General features: G+C 40.0%; 1 protein-coding gene across 3 annotated transcripts in view; it reads left to right on the forward strand.

Annotated features, from left to right (window-relative positions):
* The window catches only part of TENM4 (teneurin transmembrane protein 4), a 348,755-nt gene that overhangs the window by 119,606 nt on the left and 208,533 nt on the right, over positions 1-20,616 (forward strand). For 2 of the 3 annotated variants that reach the window (XM_062567394.1, XM_062567392.1), the window contains 3 exons: positions 8,557-8,809; positions 14,080-14,178; positions 16,311-16,546. In XM_062567394.1, the coding sequence (XP_062423378.1) occupies positions 8,557-8,809; positions 14,080-14,178; positions 16,311-16,546 (588 nt within the window). The remainder of the gene's footprint in view (positions 1-8,556; positions 8,810-14,079; positions 14,179-16,310; positions 16,547-20,616) is intronic. The other variant, XM_062567393.1, reaches the window with a different exon arrangement.

Genomic DNA, 20,616 nt, shown 5'->3' on the forward strand with positions numbered 1-20,616 from the left:
GTGTGTATAGCTAAGTCACAACGGCTCTGCAATTCAGATAAGATTTTCGAAGAACATAAGCAAAATGTAGACTGCTTATTCATCTTATTTTCAGGCAGACCAAATGAGCAAAGACCAGGTCTCTATTTCAAAGTTTTTCTAATACAGGCACATTAAAAAAAAAAACTGTTTGACATCACTGTGCTGGTGAAAATCCTGAGTTTGTATGCTATTACAACAGCCCGAGACTCCTTTTGCTAATATATTTTAGTTTGGGGAACTGCTTTCTACAAACAATTCAGACATTTGCCAGTGTGTCTATAGCAGCAAACCATGTCTCGTTTAGACAAGGCTCAACTGTGTGGTTTTAAAACTACAGTTTTCTGTTTTCCTCAAATGTTTCTTTCCATATACTTAGCACCTCAAGTAAATAAACTGCAAACATTACAGAAATATAGCACATTTCTTTCCACAAGGGTAACCGCAGGTGTAATAATAGCTGTGTTTCTTAAATGTGCTGGAGGGGTGGGTAGCAAATCTGAGCTCCGTCTGCGTTTCTCCAGGCTGAGGGATGGCACCCAGCTGCTTGTGCTGAGCCTGGGCAAGCCGGACGCCACCGGAAGGAGGCTTGTGAGTGGTCATCGCCCAAGTGGCGTGGGCATTGCCTGGTTCCCCAGGCACAGAGGTGTCCTGGCTGACTGCAGATGGGGTTTAGAGTTTATGTAGCATACGTTCTACTATATAAAATATGGGGAACCGGATCCACCTTTTGGCACCTAAGAAAAACCTCCATATTTTCAAAAGTACCGACTTCCATGCATCTCATACTTAAAAAAGAGACTCTCAACTCTTTGGGAGGTATGTTCCAGTTTTAAGCACACAGATTTAGAAACATTCAATGGGTGGGATTTGACAAGCGCAGTGACTCGGACCAGAACGCAGATGGACGCTCCATCCCTCACTCAAGCTGATGGATTTTGTTGCCTCACATTAAAACACTCACAAGAAGACCTCCCTCTTAGCGGCAGAGGTGAACTGTCCTCAGATAGGAACAGAACTTGTGGAAGCCACCAGTGGTGTCAAAATGGCACAACAAACTGAGCTGAGCATCCTCCTGAAAACCAAGGGAGGTGTCATGAGGGATTTCCAGACCTCAGCACCCCGATGCGAGAGGCTGAGAGGGCCCTTTGGGTGCCAGCAGCATTGGACCAAGGGGAGCGAGGCACACTGATGGTTTGCAGCCATCAAATGTTTGGGGCACTTCCAAGAGAGAAAAAGCTATCATTTTGCACTGTTCTGTATATGTATATGTTTACTTCTGTGCCTATTTCAGAGGCTACCATTGCCTCCAGTATATATTATCAGGGTAGTTAAAGGTTTTCCCTTTTTGTAAACCCTGCAGCAAGCCTAGAGTCTCCGTACTCAAGAAATTTGCCCAGTTATGCACAGTGGAAGTTATTTTCCCTTGCTACCAGTAACTTGTCTAATAACGTAAATATACATAATGCATTTACAGTCCACCAGGTGTTCTGTTGGGTGCTTTTTTCTTTATTTTTATTTTTTACTTTGCTCCATGTTTAAGGCAATTATTCTTCATAAATAATAAGCCTCTGCCTTGCTTTTAGTGGTCTGTGATGCCCTTTTATTAACTTAAGTAATGGACAATACCACGATTTTAAAGTGTGCATAGCAGCCTTTGACAGTGACACAGACCTTTTTTGAGAGCATTTCTTGTAGAGAATACAATTCACTTGGATACGTACTGATGAAAAAACAACCACCCAGAGCGCTCGTCGACTACGGAGAGCCAAAGCTTGACAGCCCAGCATCAAACAAAAAATTGATTTAAACCTCCGAAGTCAATATTTTGCTTTTGCAAAGGCACTTTGGCACTGGAGAGAAAAGTTTGCATGTAATGTACACATTTGATGAGAAAAATACAGAGGAGATGGCTTGTCTGCACTTGATTTTGTGCACCTGTTGTTTTCTATAAGCAGTAAAACCAATGAAGCATTAAATCTTCTGAGAGGGGCGTCAGCTAGTTCTGCTTTGGCACATGTACCATTCAGATGGGCCTGATTTGGGGCGAAATGAAGATGAAAATCATCTAAAGAAATGAAGTATAGGAATAACTTGGAAATAGTTCAGAATAAAACCCTCATAGTTTGGAAAGCCTAGACTTGTCAATCAGTAGTAAGCTCCCTTTTTTCTTTTTTCCTTTTCTGCTGTCTGTTTTTTGGGTCCTCCATTTCCACTTACTGGTGGTTACAGTCTGTTTTTAAGATTTGGTACCCTTCTGGAGGTCAAGTTTTTTCTTCTCATCCTGGCAGATGTCTTTTATCCAGCAGTGTATAAAACAGATTGTGGCTAGAGATGCTCACAGGGACACTGTAGGTGGTTTTGTCATGAAAAATCACTACAGCTTTTATGTTCTGCAACATTTTTGGTGGTCAGTCTTCTTAATATAGATTATTCCAAATTCAGTGTCCAGGCTGCATGTTCAGAGAAACTCTCCAGACTGTTTATGTCAATACAGCATTTTTTTTTCTTTCCATTATATAGTTTCTAGTGGTTGTGGGATTTGTATGGATGACAGCTTGCACCAAACTGACTCCACACTCATATACAGAAAGTTTTCTGTAGGCCTTAATCATGTGTAAAACATAGATTGTTGCATGACTGTGTGTATAGCATAGTAAAGTACAATTAAACTATAAGATTATAAAGAGAGGGCTCCAGAGCCCGATGAGCTCAGCTAGACCAGAACATACATGTCGTTGATTTTAACAGCATGGTAAGGACACCTCCTTTTCACTGTGGAAATCCCTTTTTGGAATACTGCTCCCTATTACACTGTAACGTAAATTAAGAAGAGAAGAATTAGCATCACAGTAGCTTCTGTATTGTTGATTTGTTATTTAATGGAGGTTATACATAAGTTTGCTGCTCACTTTTATGATTCAGTGTCATTTTGTGGCTTCCTATTTGAAAACCGGTAGCACAAGGTGTTGTTACAACAAAACTTGTATTTTATAGCACTGTGTAAATACTCTTCTTGTTGGTAGAAGCAGCTAGTGTTAAGCCAAATTCAGTGGATATACTTCTTAAGGTGAAACTGAGTTACTCAGTGTTTAAGGGGGCTTCAAACTGCATCACTAATTTCAGATTTTTAAGTGTTAGTGGGGGAAAGGAGACATTTATGCACTGCTAAACCCCTTTAAGACTAAGAGACCTCTTTTGCTCCATCTCTATCACTCTCTTCTGGTATGGCTTCCTCACCAGACTACCTGACTGTCCCATGAGGACAGAGCCTGGCATAGGATATTTCTTGGAGGAGGGGATTCTTCTCCAGGCTGTAGAGTATCAGCAGCAGCCTGGACTTGCATGGTGTGTCAGATGTGACGCATGCTGCCTTTTCATGTTGCTGCATTCTGGTCCAGATGTTGCACATTCAGCTGGATTGTACACAAACAGGAGAAAATTTGAGGGCGCAGGTGGTCCTGACTCACCAGAAACCACCAAGATACCAGCTGAGCAGGCATCCCCTCTCCCTCCCCTTTTTGATTCTTCCCACTTATTTTGCTATTTTCTGCCAGCTTAAAGGTTAGATATTCTCCTTGCTTTTGGTTTTGCAGATGCTGTCCTTGGTTTGTCATGTGTTTGATAAGAAACCTGCCTCTGCCAAGCTGACTTACTTCTAACAGTAAACTCTGTGCCTCCCAGTAGGATGCTGGAGCAGACACATTCAGTCTTTCATAGCCAACCTGACTGTAGGTGACCCATCAGGTTAATGAGTGAAGGAACCCCAGCTTCCATAGTCAATAGCACCCAAAGGAACAGGTCACATATGGAGGTCATTTTAGCTGGCTGAGGGTAGGAGGGTTGTGAGCATACCTCTGCGGTAGAAATTGAAATATCATCCTGGAGCTGTAGCAAGACTCTTGGGTGCCTTGTCACTCAAATGCAGAAGTTCGTTATTTTAAAGAGGATGATTTCCACTGAAATGGGGGATTTCTCTGTGTATGAGCACTATCAGCCAAAGTCAAGCTACCAAGCTAGTCATCACAGCTGCTGTGGAGTTTAAGTTCAGTGGAGCAATGAGTAATTCATACCACCTGGCTCTATCTACAGGCAGTATAAAGAAATATTTCCTGTGCCTAAAGCAGACACCACTCAGGCATCAGGCCATCTGAATATGAGCAAGTATGTGAATGACAAATGTGCAGAGGAACAGGACAAACTGGAAAAAAAGAGAACGTATTTTTCATTTTGAGGTTAACACATTTGCCCTGAAAACAATCCTAAAACCTGGTGAATCAGAAAGAGTAATTGTTACTTAGACTAATTTCAAAACAATACTACTCATTTATGATTAAGAAAAAGGGGTTCAGATCTGTTACTCAAATTTTGCCACATTAGCTCCTCGCTGGCAGTCTTTTTATGGCTCACATTATTCAGTTCTTCATTCACAGAATTCTGTCAAGTCTCTCTAATTTGCATCCAAGTACAAACTTCATTAACTGAGTTATCCTTCAGCTCTGCTTTATCTGCGGTTACCACGTCAGTGTTAGTCAAAGACATTTTAATAATAAAAAAAGCAGCCAAACCCCCAACACAATGACAACTTGATTTCTATTGGCATTTTTAGCAATCAGATTACCAATGTTTCCTTGCAATTGAATGCTGACATACTTCATGTGTGACACGTTTTGGAGACCCATTAGTGAAAACGAGGCTCCTGGGGGTACTCATTAAGTTCAGAGCTATTTAGACTTTCACGGTGCCAGCATACTATCTAGAGATGCTGAACTTTTTCATTGGACCTGGCATGCTGTATCTAAGGATGTGAGGAGGCTTGTACTATTGACAGGTAGATTTGCGGTTGCTTTGAAGACCAAAATCATCCCATTGCTTGCCCTACTAGACTCTGGGGACTATTGGAAATCTTTGAGTTCTTGTTTTAAGAAGTATTTGCTTGCTTTCTCAATGCTTTGTCAGCTTAGTTGGTCTTTCTGAATAGCACATATCAGATTTTTCATGAGAATATCAACAACAAATACAGAGGGACTTACATCCTATTGGAAATCAGATGGGAAAATGTCTAGGAGGAAAATTTTGAAAAATTACCTGCTTTTGAGTAATCCAGGATAACTTCCAGGTAATCACAGCCAGCCATCTTATACATTCCTAAAAAAGGTCTCAGGAAGTCTAATACCACTTGTGCAGAGGCCACAATGTCCTGGTCCTCCACAGAGTCTTCTGAACTACCGTGAGGTGGTTGTTTCAATAAAGACTATTTCTCCTTCCATTTTAGCCCACCTGCATGATTGGATCTGAAAAAATTCAGTGTGGCGTAGGCAGCTATAAATATATGATGTTTATGTATAATATATAACTGGATGATCAGAGCATCTTCCCACTGTATAAAATATATGCACACACGTTATATAAGAGCAATTGTAACCAGCGCTAAGGCTCTCCTTCCAGTTGGGGAAGTATAACCACACACTAATATCACTCCAAAATTTTGCAAGTTAAAAACAACATGTTCTAATAAAGGAGCAGTTGTAATTTTAGACAATGAGGAAATACTTTGTTTCTTGGGATTACCTTGTCCTTTGCAAATCCCATGGGACAGCCAGAACCTCAATAGTTTTATCTCATCATACAAATTCTGAACACATGCAGTGATTTTCAGAATGAAGATTTCATAGCTTGTGCTTTCATTTATACATTTTTTTGCTAATTTTCTTCAATGTGAGAGGAAGAAAAAAAAAAGTGAGAGAAAACAGGTTCTAATCCTAGTCAAGGTATATTATATTCCGTAATGCTCAGACATGACATCGATGTTCAGAATTTGTACATGAATAAAAATAAGAATATTCTGGGAGAAAAAAAACTACCTAACTGTCAGAAAAAGAAATATAATCTGTAAAGTCCTGTGAAGAATCACATAGATCCAAGTTAGATGTGCTGTTTTTCCTTAGCAAAGAAATCACAGAGGGGATGCAAATAGAGAACAAGAATGACACATTTTTACTTGATTCGAAAGTATTATGCATAATAGCATCTGCAATGTGTCTGCAATAATAGGCTGTAAATTGGAATTTACATAGCGGATCTTTGGAAATAGGCTCTGACTCATAGTCTAAGAACAGTGTCTTCAGCAGAAAGAGCCAGGCAGGAGCAGGAGACCCCGGAAGGGGCCTGTTGTGTATTCCAGGATCCACCTGGAATTTGCCCCCCCTACACACACACCCCTCTTCTGTTTGCACGGCATGTTCATCCCAGGCATCAGTTGTAATGAAAACTCAAATAACTGGGCTTGGAATCCTTTGGTGTGTCGTTCTTCATTGGGCAAGACATTTTCTCTCAGATGAATAAAGTTCTTGTGAAAGGTGATAGATTGACAGCCCTAGAAACTCAGATCCTCCATGTATGTTAAGCTCCCTGGAATTAATAAACTATTCCTATCTTTCTTCATCTGCAAGCACGTTCCTGCAGTATTTGGTGTGTGTTCTGCCTGTCATCTCATCTTCCTTCTGCCTCTTTGCAAAGGGGGCAGATGGCTGCTTCTCCAAAGAACCACGGCTGGTGCTTCTCAAGTGGGAGCATGAGTCCCCAGTGGAACTGTGCCAGCAGTAGGATTTTTCCACTGTCCTGTGCTCAGGGCTACAACTAAGTGACAGTCCCCAGTAATGTCCAGTCCCACAGCAGCTGAATGCTTCAGTTCACATGATGTTGCAGAACTGCATGTCAGTCCTGGTTTAGTTCTTACATTCCCTCACCCATACAAGCCATCAATGTGATTCTAGCCTTTTCTTTAGTTTTCTGGCTAATGTACAGAGTTTTTTGGAGCTATCTTGCCATAGGTCAGAATCCAGTATGGCAGTAGTAATTTTGTAGGAGCTTTGGACCTCTGAAGGGACTCCTGTAGGAGTCAGACCTCTGAAAACTCCATTAGATTCTTGGTAAGAATTTGTCTGTCCAAAGGCTGATGTCTACTATAGACCTCTTGTTTGAGCTGATTGCTCTAGGCTCATAAATGGCAGAGAGAACAGGTGCTTTTAAAGTGTTCATCTGACATTTTTTGAGATTATAAGGTCAAATGAATCGGAATCTAATAATACTCAGTTCTCTTCATGGAATATATACCCCCGTTCCCATGTCTAACCCAGCAAAGCCAGAAGTAGATAGGTATTCAAACTGAATGTCACCTTCTTAATTTACACCTTCTGTTTTTCTGATAGACAGCTCAGGCACTGAAAGCTTTTGGTAAAATCTGCTATAGTTAATAAAATAAATTAGTTTGAGTCAATACAAGGGAATGGATAAGGTGTGTCTTACATACATTTAAACTTTAACTTCCATGTCTAAAAATCCAGAAGACTACAGAGATACTGTAAAAACTTTCCCTGCTACTCTTTTGAATCCAAGGCCTAACACATATTTCAGTGTCGTTAAGTGCCATGTTTTTGATACCATTCATCACAATTTTGGACTGCACCCGCTCCCTTCAGTCCTGAGCTCCCTAATGGGAGAGTAAATAAGTAATAGTTTTTCGTGATGCGAATGTCTGGCTGGTAAGTATTAGATTGATAAGATCTCCATCTTTTTCAGATAAGGGAGCAAGTAAGTGCTGTATATCAATGACTCACTAAATTAAGCCCTTAAAATCAGTGATGAATAAGTTAAGCATTCTGTATCTCATCTACAGTATTGTTGATCTCCCTCCAGTTCCATAAAAATATTTACTTTTTCATTTCCAGAAAAGGTGGGAAAAATTATTTAGCAGTTAGTTAAAAAACTAAAAATAATAATATAATCTACCACAAGGTTGTTCATTTCTGAGCATTTGCTTTCCTCAGATCTATCATCCTTGGGCTCTTCTGACTAACAAATAGCAATCTCTGGAGTTTTACTGAAAGGAGCCGTAACACTGATAACCACAGCCATTCTTCATATCTTTCTTTGCATACATTGTTTAATTTTCCTGACACCTCAATTTTTATGCCGCTTGCATTTTTTTTACTCAATTTGAGTACCTCTATACAAATCGTTGGATTTTGTCAAATTATATAATCTTGACAAAGTGTTACGGCTTCCCCTAAATTCAATGATTAAATGTATTCTCAGTCTTCCTGTTGACTTAACTGTTGGAAGAACTCTGGCAAAACAAACTTCATTGTATATCCATCATCGCATTGTTCTAAATTCTATCTATCCAGGCTGTTTGTATTTTTCATGCTTTATCACAAATCAGTGTCACTAGATGGATTGCAGTTTGCAACCTGCAGTTGTTCATTAGCGTTAACTTGGCTGTCAGAGCAGCCTTTTTGCAGTGTTTTAAGCTTTCAGAACATTCTTGCATGAAACCAAAGTATTTTTCTAGCCAGTTGCTGAATCAATACGTGTGTCATTAGAACATATGGAACAAGATGGTGTTAGCCCTTTGAGCTTGATTTAGGCTATATGGCATCCCAGCCTTCACACGTTTTAAAAGTGCTTGCATAGAAACGAGTGTAGTACAGGACGACTCGAATCATGAACCCTAAAAATGTTTTCCTTGTGTTTTAGATCATCCTCCAAATCTGCAAAATCATTCAAGACTCAGAACTCCGCCACCTCCAATATCACATGCTCACACCCCAAATCAGCATCACGCGGCCTCCATCAATTCCCTGAACAGAGGGAACTTTACTCCACGCAGCAACCCCAGCCCAGCTCCTACTGACCATTCTCTTTCTGGAGAACAACCAGCCAGCACCCAAGAGCCAGCCCATGCTCAGGACAACTGGTTACTTAACAGTAACATCCCACTGGAGACTAGGTAGGTCATTTTCTTTAGTTCCTTATAGTGTTCTGATTTTGTGTGCTGAGGATGTTATGGAAAATACGTACATCTGTTTAGCTAGCATTTCAGTCTGTGAACTGGTGCTTAACTTATGTATTTTGATCTGTATGTATTATTCCCTGTTCTTTTTGTTTAGACTTAGTGAAGAGGAAATTGCTGTGCTTTCGTAAACTAAAAATACTAGATTTAACAGCTGCTTGTAAAGTTATTTTCCTCATTTAAAATTGGAACCAAGATCACAGATTAAAATGTTCTTGATTTTCTTCTTTTTTATTTTCTTTTAATGTCTTTTCTTCCTATGTGGTAGGATAAATCAATATCTTATTTAAGAAGCTGAAATCAGTCGATGTATTGAAAAGATTTAGCCTTCTAGCTTCGTCTTATCAAGCAGATACTTTTGTAGAACGTCATTCAGGAAATGTAGATCTTGTTTGACCTAATGAGCAGAGGTCTGTTGCTGCATTTTACTATCCTACATCATTGCCCCAGCAAGTGTACAACACAGAATAGCAATCAGTCAATTAATAATACTCCTTTTACCTGTGAAGTTCTTTTCCATCTATGCAATCACTCACTCTGCCATAGACTAGCATTTGTGGAGTTATTCTACTTCATAACTTTGCTTAACTCTTTTTCCAAACACATTAGTTCTGGAAAAGGGGGTTGTCATGCTGCCTCTGCCTCAGTCCTCCCCCCCGACTGTGAGTGCATCTACTTACTGCTGTTCCACTTGAAACTCTGGTTTCTCGTTCTCCAGAGATTCTGCCACTGGAGAGCTGCTGGGGAGCCTGGTGTCTTTAGCGCCCGTAATACCCCCATGTACCTCGTTCAGCCTGGGGAGGTGTCTTTCAGGCCTAACATGGTGCAATTATTTACTTGTCTTAGTTCCCTCATTTGTCTCACCTTTTTAAACCAGCAAGAAAGATTCTGGACAGTAAAAAAACATTTACTAATTGAATGCTGGATGCCTGAACCCAGGGACAAAATGTGCTCAATTTTGCCAGCTTCTCCTAATAAAATATTTTTTTAAAAATAAATGTGTCTATCGATCTGTTTGAGAGGGAGCTGTGTTTGCTGGCCTCCAGAAACTAACAAAACATTTTATGGCATTTAAGGATAATTAATTTCTCTCAGACTGCTTGATTAAAAAAAAAATAACTAAGAAGCTGGCTCCAAAAGATTAAGATAAAATTATAAGCTAGTACTGCAAGTGTGATTTGGCAACAGTTTCAGTAATTATATTGTGTTACTAATTCTTAAGCATACATATCCAAACAGTGACTTTTATTTGTTGTGTCTTAAAAAAAAATACATTATAGAATGTTTAAGACTCAGTCCTGCAGTCCTTTTATGAATCTGTTATAAGTCTGGAGGAGGCGCTCAGCTATCACAGAGACAGGTGAACCTTGCTTCTTTACTTTTGCAGATTCATCCTTTCGTATTTTTCAGGATTTAAGTATATGACACGCGATAAACAATGTGGAAACTGAGCATATGACACCTAAACAGTGCAGCTTTTCTAAACCAAGATGTAAATTTTTAACAGCGCCCAGATACCCCCACATCTGGCTGGAATCTCTCAGCATTTACCACATTACAATTGGGAAGGAAGATCCTGCTTGCTGGATCAATGGAGGAGTGTCAGAGATAAAAGCTCTTTGCTGAAAACATCCTGACCCCATTTGTCCGGTTCTAGCAGCCATCAGAGAGGGAGATGGAGACACGACCTTACCAAGTCTTAAGAAATGCAGGAGATTATAGACAAAACAATTATTTGGCTAGTCTTGGACTGTTTAACTCTAATCAAGTACATCTTTAAAGGTTGTCCTTGTTCCTCCTCCACCAAATCAATATGGATGACATTTTTTCCTGTTCTGAAGTAGACTTTTTTTCCTGCAAGTTGGGTTGATCATACTATTACTCTTAACCAGACTGGTTAAGACTGGACATCTGAGGTCTACTTGGATGAAGAAATCCTTCCGTATCATTCAGTGTTTTCACATGAATCAGAAATCGCAGACATTTGTAATTGATCCTCAGTTTAATCATTTTATTAATTACCAGAGGCAGAAAACATTTGGAGACTAATTTTGCAGCTTTTGACATGCTGGTGTGAATGGCACCATGTTGTCAAGTTTGCCCTCAGACAAAGAACATGTTGGAAAAAAATGTGTAATTTTGTGCTAAACAGCAAAGCTGCACATTTACTGAACATCACTGACAGGCTTTTGTTCCTTCACTAAGCAAACATTAAGAAAGTAATATATGTTATAACGGTGTCATAACGCAAAGAGACTGCGCTGCATAGATGATAAACGGTACTGTGACAAATCTCTGCTTTAATAATCTGCTCTGCTGACATGTGCAGATCTTCCATTTCCTTCGGTGGGAATTCTGTAGATATAAAGACAAGGTTTTGTGTCTATTTAGCGAACTTGGATGCCCAAATCCACCTGTTCCATGAAACAGAACTGCCCCACTACAAAAAAATAAAAAATAAAAAAGTAGAACCCCCAAAACCCGTATGCCTAAAATGTCCAATATGTAAAGAGTAAATCCTAACCAGGAGACATTAATCCAAGAATTAAGGCCTTTGAAGTACAGCAATGGGAGATTATAGTAATCTCATGTCAAAAACGGAATTGTATTTCTGTTGAATATCCATTTAAAAAAAAAAAAAAATCCCGTATTGATCAGCAGAGAGAGAAAACATGAAGAAAAAGCTATACCTTTTAAACAAGGACCATCACAAGCTGTATAATATGCTTACAGTGATAGATTTTAAGTATCCCAGGGTTTGAAGAGGTTTGATCTTGACTTGTGTGAACTCCAGGCAGCATTCAGAACAGGGAATTTTTGATTGGATTGTCATTACATGGAAACATCCTTAGTGTAATGCAAAGGCAAATACAGGTGTGTAGCACAAGTGCACAACTAACATGATAGCCATATCCTATATCTACGAGAATTTATGTGTTGCAGGAAAAAGATCCCCTCCTCTCCTGTTGTCTCTCCTCTTTATTTATTTCCCTTTACCCCCTTTTCTCTGTTTCTCCCTCTTCCTCTTTCTTTTCCCCTCTGCTCCCATTTTTGCTGCTTTAAAAGCACTGTATTATCAAAGTTCAGATGAAAACATCTTTGCTGAGCAATCCCTCCTGACAGGTAAGTCAGTCCTCCCCGTATTTATTCCTCGTTCTTCCTTATTCTGTGGCTTCCTTTCTGTTCCTCTACATTTGACCTTGCAGGGTGCAAATAAATGCCAACTAGATGGACGTTTAGGTGACAACCAGTAGCTTTCAGGAGACCTGCATTCCAGGAAATTTCACATTGTAGTCATGTAAGGTCAGATATTGCCACCACAACTCATAATGAGAAAAGTGGTTTGTAAGCAGCTATTCGCAGGTAATCTTCAAGGGAGCGGAACGTACCCAACCTTCATTGAGGAGGACAGTGAAACAGTGGCCTCCTCAGTGACCCAGCGACTGCACTGTTACGAATACATACATTATAACATTATATAAGCCTCCTTTCCTCTGCTTTATTGACAATCCACAGCTGAAATTCATGGAACCAGTTTGACATGGATTTTAACTACTGATGAACTTCCATTGATTAGTGTTGCTAGGTGCCCTGCCTCTTATCCATTAAATGCTCAGCGCACACGCATATGTTGCTTCTTTTTGTATTGAATTCAACATCCAGCCTTTCCTGCATTCCTAGGGAATGTGAGGAAGCAGCAAACACTTGGGAATGGATTGATGTCTCAAGTGCTGTGGCACACAGCTCATGCATGTCGATTCACTTTATGCCAAAGCTATGAATATGAATCACTTCACTGTCATTCAGACCAAAGAGTAGGTCTGTGCTGTCAAAGCAGCCCAGAGCCAACACAAGCAGAGAGCTGAACTAAACAAGTACTGGCATTAGCAGCAGGAAGAGGAGGGAGTGGAAATGAAAATTAAGGTTAAGGACATTTTAAAAGAGACAGTATCGAGGTCTGTATAATGCAACAGGACTGGTTTCCCTTGGTATAGTATGTTACCTGAATCCAGTTTCTTTGACAGACGAGTTTGGTTTGAGTTCACGTTATGTCACTTAAATCCTGTAAGCGCTTAATCCTGAAAAGTGATAAAATGTCACAATGCAGTTATTTTCCTTTTGCTGGTTTTGGCCAGGGAATTTATTCAGATTCAGGCTTAGGTGCAGTTTTGATATTGAAAACAGACATGGGCAAAATCAAGACTGGTTTTTGTTTTAAAAAAAGATGGGAAGAATTTTCTTTTGCCTGGTCTTGAGAAACAAGCCTGAAGGTGAGAAAGACACGGTCTGCTCCCAGCTGTGCCTCTGACTTAGTTTATGCTCCTGCTATTCTCCTCAAAAAATACAAAGCAGTTTAGCATATATAGGTCAAAAAGTGGCTCATCAAAGTACCTACAGGAGAGGCCAGATTTTGCATAATACCACTATTGTGTGCAAAATCCAAACCAGGCCTTTTCACGTGCAGGCGCTGTGTATCTAGCCTATCTTATCCAGACTGTAGCCAGTGCTTTGCTATTGGAATTCAGATTTATAGTATAACTTTTTTCCAGCTTTTGCCTGTGTGTCACTGAGAAACTTTTTATTTGGAATATTCATACTGAGCAGAACTTGAATTTTGAAACTTCTAAATACAAAACTGTCATCATTCCACAAAATAAAAACAAAGTAATCAAATTGCTAATTAAAGGGCAAACTGGAACTTAAAAGAGTGAGTGGCAGATTTGATCAGAATGAGCTGTTCACTGGAAGTCATGAAGATGTTAGATGGAGCTGTGCTACCAAGGCAGTGTCCCCAGTGGGATACTGTGATGTACCTTTTCAGAGTTAACAGTCACACAAATGCAGAAGTATAACAAGGTTTCAGCTGTGCTATGTTGAAATCTGCTCTTTTGAATCCAGCAGTTCAGGAGGTTTCATGTGCCATTGGCAATAAATAATGTGAAATGATCAAAGACATCAACATTTCTTATACATGCACATGGGCTTCTGTGCTTATATGTGTGTATATGCATATATATAGTGTATATAGAGAGAAATGAACATTCTTAAAAGCTATATATGTATATGTGTAGTGTCTTATACATATAAATATATGGTCCATCATTCTAATTCCATGCACAACTGCACTATAACCATTGTGGTTTATAAGATCACACTTCATATATGCATGACTCACTGGCTTCATTCATGTTTCCATATGTATGTAGAAACATAGCAAAGCAGACATTCCTAGAGACATTGCAGGACAACCTCATTGAGATGGACATTCTCACCTCCTCCCGACATGACGGTGCTTACAATGATGGGTATGTGACACTTATGTGGTCTTCCTGTTTACTGTACAGTCATTGATCCTTGCATGAAAGCATTTAGTCATATCAGTGATGTTTAAGGGCAACACCGTTGCTGGCCTCTTCCAAGGTGGCTTTAAAAAAATGAGGTTCTTGAGCTTGGAGCACTCTGTCCTGTACATATTAATGGCAGACTCATTAATATGGTGGTGATCCACTGCATTCCATTTGCTTTTTCCCCCTGTTTTTTTGAAAATCATTTCACTAGATATAAGCATCTACAGCAATTTAGGGTTCTATATAGACTAAGATTAATTTCATTTTGATAAAGACCTTAAGCTATTATTATGCCAGCTATCTGATATTTCACTATTAAACCAATATTTTTCAGGTACATGATCTTACAAAAGATACAGAGTGTCTTTTAATACTAGTGGTTTATCTCTTTAAAGCCAAGCCTTTGCTCTTGACTCAATCACTCATTCTGACATTTTTACTTAACTTTTGATCGCTTAACTTTTAAGTTATAAATGGCTTCTAACATGACACTTATTGCCAAAAGCATTGACCTTGTATTGGCATTTTCTAATTTGATAGTCATCATCAGCTGAAGATTTAAGTGGTGTACTTGAACACTGCACGTAACTCTTTGCTTGGGCCAGATATATCTGTATGTAAATACATACTTTCTAAAACATAGAACAGGAACTGAATCCTTGTAAAAATGAATGTTTGGTGTAGAGCATTGGTGGAAATAATGGATCTTTCTCTAATGCTCAACAGTCATGCTTAGAGTGCCAATAAAACTGTGGCTGTGATAGTATAAACATCTATTTCAGAGAATTCCATGTCACTTTATGTTGCATGAATTAGTGGCTTTTCTGCATGGTGATGTTTCTGCATGCGACATTTGCCCCTGTTGTTGTACAAGTGTCTTTAACAGGGAAATAAAGTCAAGCCTTCATCTGGTGTAATCGACTGGCTTGACTGGCTCCCATTGATCCATGCTGATTTATACTGGCTGAGAATCTGGCTCCTAAAACCATGGCAGAAGATGCTAGCTGTGCTGGGGCTGTTTCTCAGTCCTCACAAGCACAAGTACTTTTGTTTGACATTGGCATGGTGGTAGGAGAGTCAGATCCCTTTCCCAAGTTTCATTCCTGGAATTTGAATGCTTTGTATTTCGTGAGAAGTGTCCCGTCAAAATCTAAGCTTCTCATTTAAGGACTCCCATGGAAAGAACTCCCATTGACACATTTCCCTTCCAGGAACTCATGGACTGCAGTGGGCTTTTTTCTTTTTTTCTTTTTTTTTTTTTTTCCACTGGCTTTCACGAGTCTCAGACAAGGTCCTCATAGGCTGGCTCTCAGGCTGCATTTTTAGTAAGGGGCAAAATATGGTGCGTCCCAAAGTGTCACTGGACGGGATACACTGCCGTTGACAGTAATTCACACTTTGCAAAGGTAGGCATCTAGCAGAAGTACCCTAAACTGCTGTCCAGAAGCAGATGTCTCTCCCCACTGGCTATATGCAACGCTTGAATTCTAAGCTTTGGTGACCATAACAGTACCATGGTCCTTAAATTCTAATAATACTTAAACTGGCCAGGGGACAGTGTGAATATTCCCCTCCACGACGCTTTGGGTGCCATGGAATGGCTTAAGCTCTCTTTCCCCATCTCCATTCAGCAATTCAGTATAAGAAAACGCTCTCATGCAGTGATCGATAGAGTGAATCGGTAAATGCCCTCCCTTCTTTGGTCCAACCCGTGCTCCCGCAAAGTCCGAGCAAGGCGTTTCAGTGGGAGCGTGAGCAGGCCCCCAGTACTGCCAGTGCCACCAGTCTATCGCAGCTGTGCTTGGGATATTCATTTCACCGTAATGCCAGCTCTTCCACAGAGGTGACTGCTGCCATCGAGGAGTTCTCTGTGGCATTGCTGGCACTGTGATTTTTTTTTTCTTTCCTTTACTCTGTGTGACTTGCCTGTGATTTTTATCCTTCTCTTTTGTGCATGCCATCCATGTATTTAGCCAGCATTGTGTGGAGCTGCTTTCCTCGTCCCGGCAGCCGTCGTCATCCTCTCACCCCTGCTTCTCCTGCCGCTTCGAGCTTTGTGAGTCACCTGCTGTTGGTCTTTCTTCCCGCAGGCACTTCCTGTTTAAACCTGGAGGCACTTCTCCCCTTTTTTGTACAACGTCGCCGGGATACCCCTTGACGTCCAGCACTGTGTACTCGCCTCCCCCTAGGCCCCTTCCCAGAAGTACGTTCTCTAGGCCTGCCTTTAACCTGAAGAAACCCTATAAGTACTGTAACTGGAAATGTGCCGCCCTGAGCGCCATTGTCATCTCCGTCACACTGGTGATCCTGCTGGCGTATTTTATAGGTAAGCGGATTTCTGCTTGGGTTTCCTTCGTCTGCAGACCCCCCGCCCCCCCCCCCCATAATGCTAATGTTTGGGAACGAGAGGGCCTAGCTGACGGTACTCGTAGCATCTAGGAAATAAGGCTTGTGTTGACTTAACTGAGGTTACAATGTTATGGTAGGGAGCAAAATTTGGCCTAGTACTTGTATGGAAACAGAAGAGCTTAGTAGGACATATTATGGTGTGCTCCGATTAAACAACATAGACTGTTTACTTCCTGGAGAGGAAAGCGTAGCCGGAATGAGACAAGCCCACCATGGTTTCTCAAAGCAGCCCATTAAAACACCCAGTGAAGCACATGTCCTAAACACGGTCTCATCCAGGTCACAGGGAATTTGGTTCCATGGACTTCAGTGGGAGCAGGGTCAGAACCAGAATCCTGATGCATAAAAATGTATTTTTCTTGTATCTCTTGGTGCCATATCTTAGCCATTTAAGTGTTTGTTTTGAAGTTCACAGAGTAACCTGAAGGAATAGCAAAGGACTGCTTTAGACTGTGGCCCAGCAAGGTCTTCTTAGAGTAAGAGGGATTACAGAAAATTTCCTACTAGGGTGGAGCAGCAGTAAGATTTTTGCTTGAACTGAGTATGATTTGAATTTCATTGGTTTCTAAGGGTTGCCAGTATTCATTGCAAAAGTAATTGAACTGTTAAAGGTGAAAATTGTATTTTGCACACTGTAAAGTGGAGGTGTTGCCCTTACTTTTTCTTCAGCAACGTTTGATATTTGCGTTATAAATGTCTTATAAAGGTCCATTCCTGAAATCCTATTTTAAACTGTCAGCGGTGCAAACTCTAATTGTCATACGCTTACAGATAAGACCACAGGTAAAAGTGCCTATTTCACACGGTACAAGTGAGTCTTTGATTTTACAGTGACTTCCTGTACACTAATGATCTATAAAAGGTTGCGGTTAGAATTACAAATCCTAGCCCGGATCGAAAGATTTTTGCTTTCATTTCACATGAGTATAATTAGCACTACCACAAAGGCTTGCTTTTACTGTGTTCCTTTTATGTGTGTTTCTTTAATGACTGATACTTTTCCACTTCTGGCTTGCATCATACTTTGGTCACTTCCATGCCTCCTGTAAGAGGAGCAGGAATGATTAATTAAACAGCATTAAATCAGCAGTAGTTTGATGGAATATGCAGTCAATTTTCATCATTTGCTATGTACATTTGGACTCGCCTTTCTCATCTGTCTGATATTCTCTTTATGCCCTGAACACGGTTCCTTTGGACGTTATCTCTGTGTGTCAGAGGAGTCTCTTTATAACTCAGGATAGTGGTGCCTGCTAATTCTGACTGAGGAGGTATATGCCATTTGATAGATTAAGAAGAGGTTGGCTTGTCACTCAGTATTCTCCTGCTCAAAAACCTTTTCAGAGTCCTGAAAAGATCAGGCTCCTTTTCAAAATCACTGTTAATGTGGTTAAAAGGTAGGTCCATTAAATGCTCTCCTATCCTTTTTTCTTTCTTTTTTTTTTTTTTTCTTTCTCTTTTTTTTTTTTTTTCCCTCATTCAGATGAATTCTGTGGCATCTGCCAGGCTCCACAAATGGCTGGCAAGATGCCAGAAGTGTTGATCAGGTTGAACTGCTGTAATTATGGGTCATAATTACTAATTTCTAAAGGAACTATCAATTATTTAAAATCAAATTCGATGGTTCAGCTCAGCATAAACATATTTAACAAAGATTGTCTCTACCAGACCCAGTGTTCTAATCAACAAGCAAAAAGGCAGATACTTAATTAGATTTTGATGAAAAATTGTGTTTAATTTCAAGTATAATCAATTATTAATTACTGTAATGAGTGACTCTGGCGGGGTTTACTAATTAACTCATTTAAAAATTATGAATAACCTTTTCATTTGTAATTATTTTCTACATCCTGTCAAGTTGCAGATGAGAATTGTATCACCTAACCCAAAAGAAAAAAATGAAACAGAGTCAGAATGATTGTTCTTTTACCAAGTTGTGCTAAGACAGTTTGTATTAGATGGAATAATAAAAACTGTTAAGTTCTTAACAGGAACTTGTTCGTTCTTTTAAATAACCTGATTTGTTTGCAAAGCAAGTGGTTATTTATCCTCCAGTTTTTGATTTTTCTATACATGCTCGTTGCATTTTTTCTTACAAATACCTCTCCTCAGTTGAATAGTACCTTGTTACTTCTGATGCCATTGGAGATGTTTGGGTAGTGAGGTAAAACAGATCATGAGTAAGAAGTTCTAGTCTATATTACACCTTGTGAATTCTGGGTACTTGGCTACTTGTCATCTGCTCATTAGTTAAAATAACCATGGAAATTATCTTTTTAATGACCACTGACATTCTCCAAAGCAAACTGAGGCCACTGGAAACACTCCCATTCAAGTGAATGGACTTTGGATCAGGTCCCATGACAGTGGTTTGGCATTTATCCCCCCCTTTTTTTTGGTACTGCTCAGTTAGTATAAATACTTCAAATGAATTTCCATGGTTTTGGAACGCTCTTCACAGCATCAGACACTCCACAGTCCTCCATTTAAATCTTAAAAACTACCCTTAGCAGGGTTAGGTTTTAGGTTAGCAGGATTAGGCACTTACTAAATCATTTGTTCAAGGCTAAAAGCCAAAGAGCATCTCTGTGATTTTCCATTATTTATGAAAGATTTTTTTGGTTTTTAATGCTCTGAGCTTCATTTATCTTCCTGGGCTTTTTCAAAGAAAAGGAGACAAATAGACGACCATGGAAGCTGAGCAGCTGGTGTCGTGTATGGACACTGTGATCACGTTGAATATTTTGCAGGGCTGAGTCACTGGTCTTGAGAGATAGTGACAGACAAAATATAACCGAGCGTATTAAGCACCAGGAGCTGGGTTTCATTTGAATAAACCAGCTTTTGACAGACTTGTTGCCACTTTTTCAAACATTTGGAGACATATTCTAAAGCAGTGGTGACAGTGAACATCAGAGTTTTACACACATGAAGCTTATGGAAATCGTGGAAGTTCTGTAGAAGCTTCTCTCGGGTGAGAACGCCGAACAGAAAAGTAATGGCAGATCAGGCCTGTAACATTAAAACTACAAGAACAGCACTACTGGAACCAACAAAATGAAAGGCCTCTTTACTGCCCTGCTAATTTGCTGTTCCAGGAGGTCTTGAGGAGACATCACTTCAAATGAAATTTCCCGTTTTAGAATCCTCTATTCTATTGTTAGACAAGAAAATCTTCCATGGATTTTGCTGGAGTGTGGGGGGTTGTGGCATGCTGTGGAGCTCCGCTTTGCAGGGCCAAGCTATGGTGAGGTTCTTACGGCAGAGGTAATGCCACAGCATTCATCACTATCCAAACACTTTGCCAGCAGAGCAGCTATACCCGATAAATGTGAGGTCTGCTTGTGTAGCACTGTAGAGAAGCTCTGACAGTGCTGCAGTTCTGAACAGGAAGATTTCTGAGCTTAGAAACAGAAAAGACCTATTAGATTGTCCAGATCTCCATGCCCAGCAGCTGTTTGGCTAGGGCCTCGGAACGGTTTCTAAATGAATTAGTGATGGAGAATAGTTGCTTTCTTCTGAAAGAGAAAGTATTACCCACTGCCTGATGTTGATATCAGATTAGATGGAAGTACAATTGGATGTTATTGTGCACTTGCATCTTTCCTATGCTTAAGCATGCGCTGCGGTTGCATTGCAGGAACAGCAAGAGAGATGTGCATTTGCTTTGAATTAAATTAAGGGCTGGAAAGCATATTACAAAGCCGAAAGAGTCCTTCATTTGATTGGAGTCAGAACTCTGACTACTTCTCAGCTCTCCATTTGTTTGAACTCCTTACAGCTTCACTAAAAGAACAGTGTTCCTTGCTACAGGCAAAATGCTTTGGCAGTAAAGCTGTGCTAGGACTATGATGTGTTTATAAAGTGTCTTTTTATTGTCTAAAGATCACCCTGAAAGCTATCTTTAGCTCAGCGTCTCCATGATTCTTTGATAGTATGTAGTAAATGTAATTTAAAGCAGCTCTCCAAAGCTCTTAGCTATCTAAC

Source organism: Rhea pennata, chromosome 1 (genome assembly GCF_028389875.1).
Source record: "Rhea pennata isolate bPtePen1 chromosome 1, bPtePen1.pri, whole genome shotgun sequence".
Classification (NCBI taxonomy): Eukaryota; Metazoa; Chordata; class Aves; order Rheiformes; family Rheidae; genus Rhea; species Rhea pennata.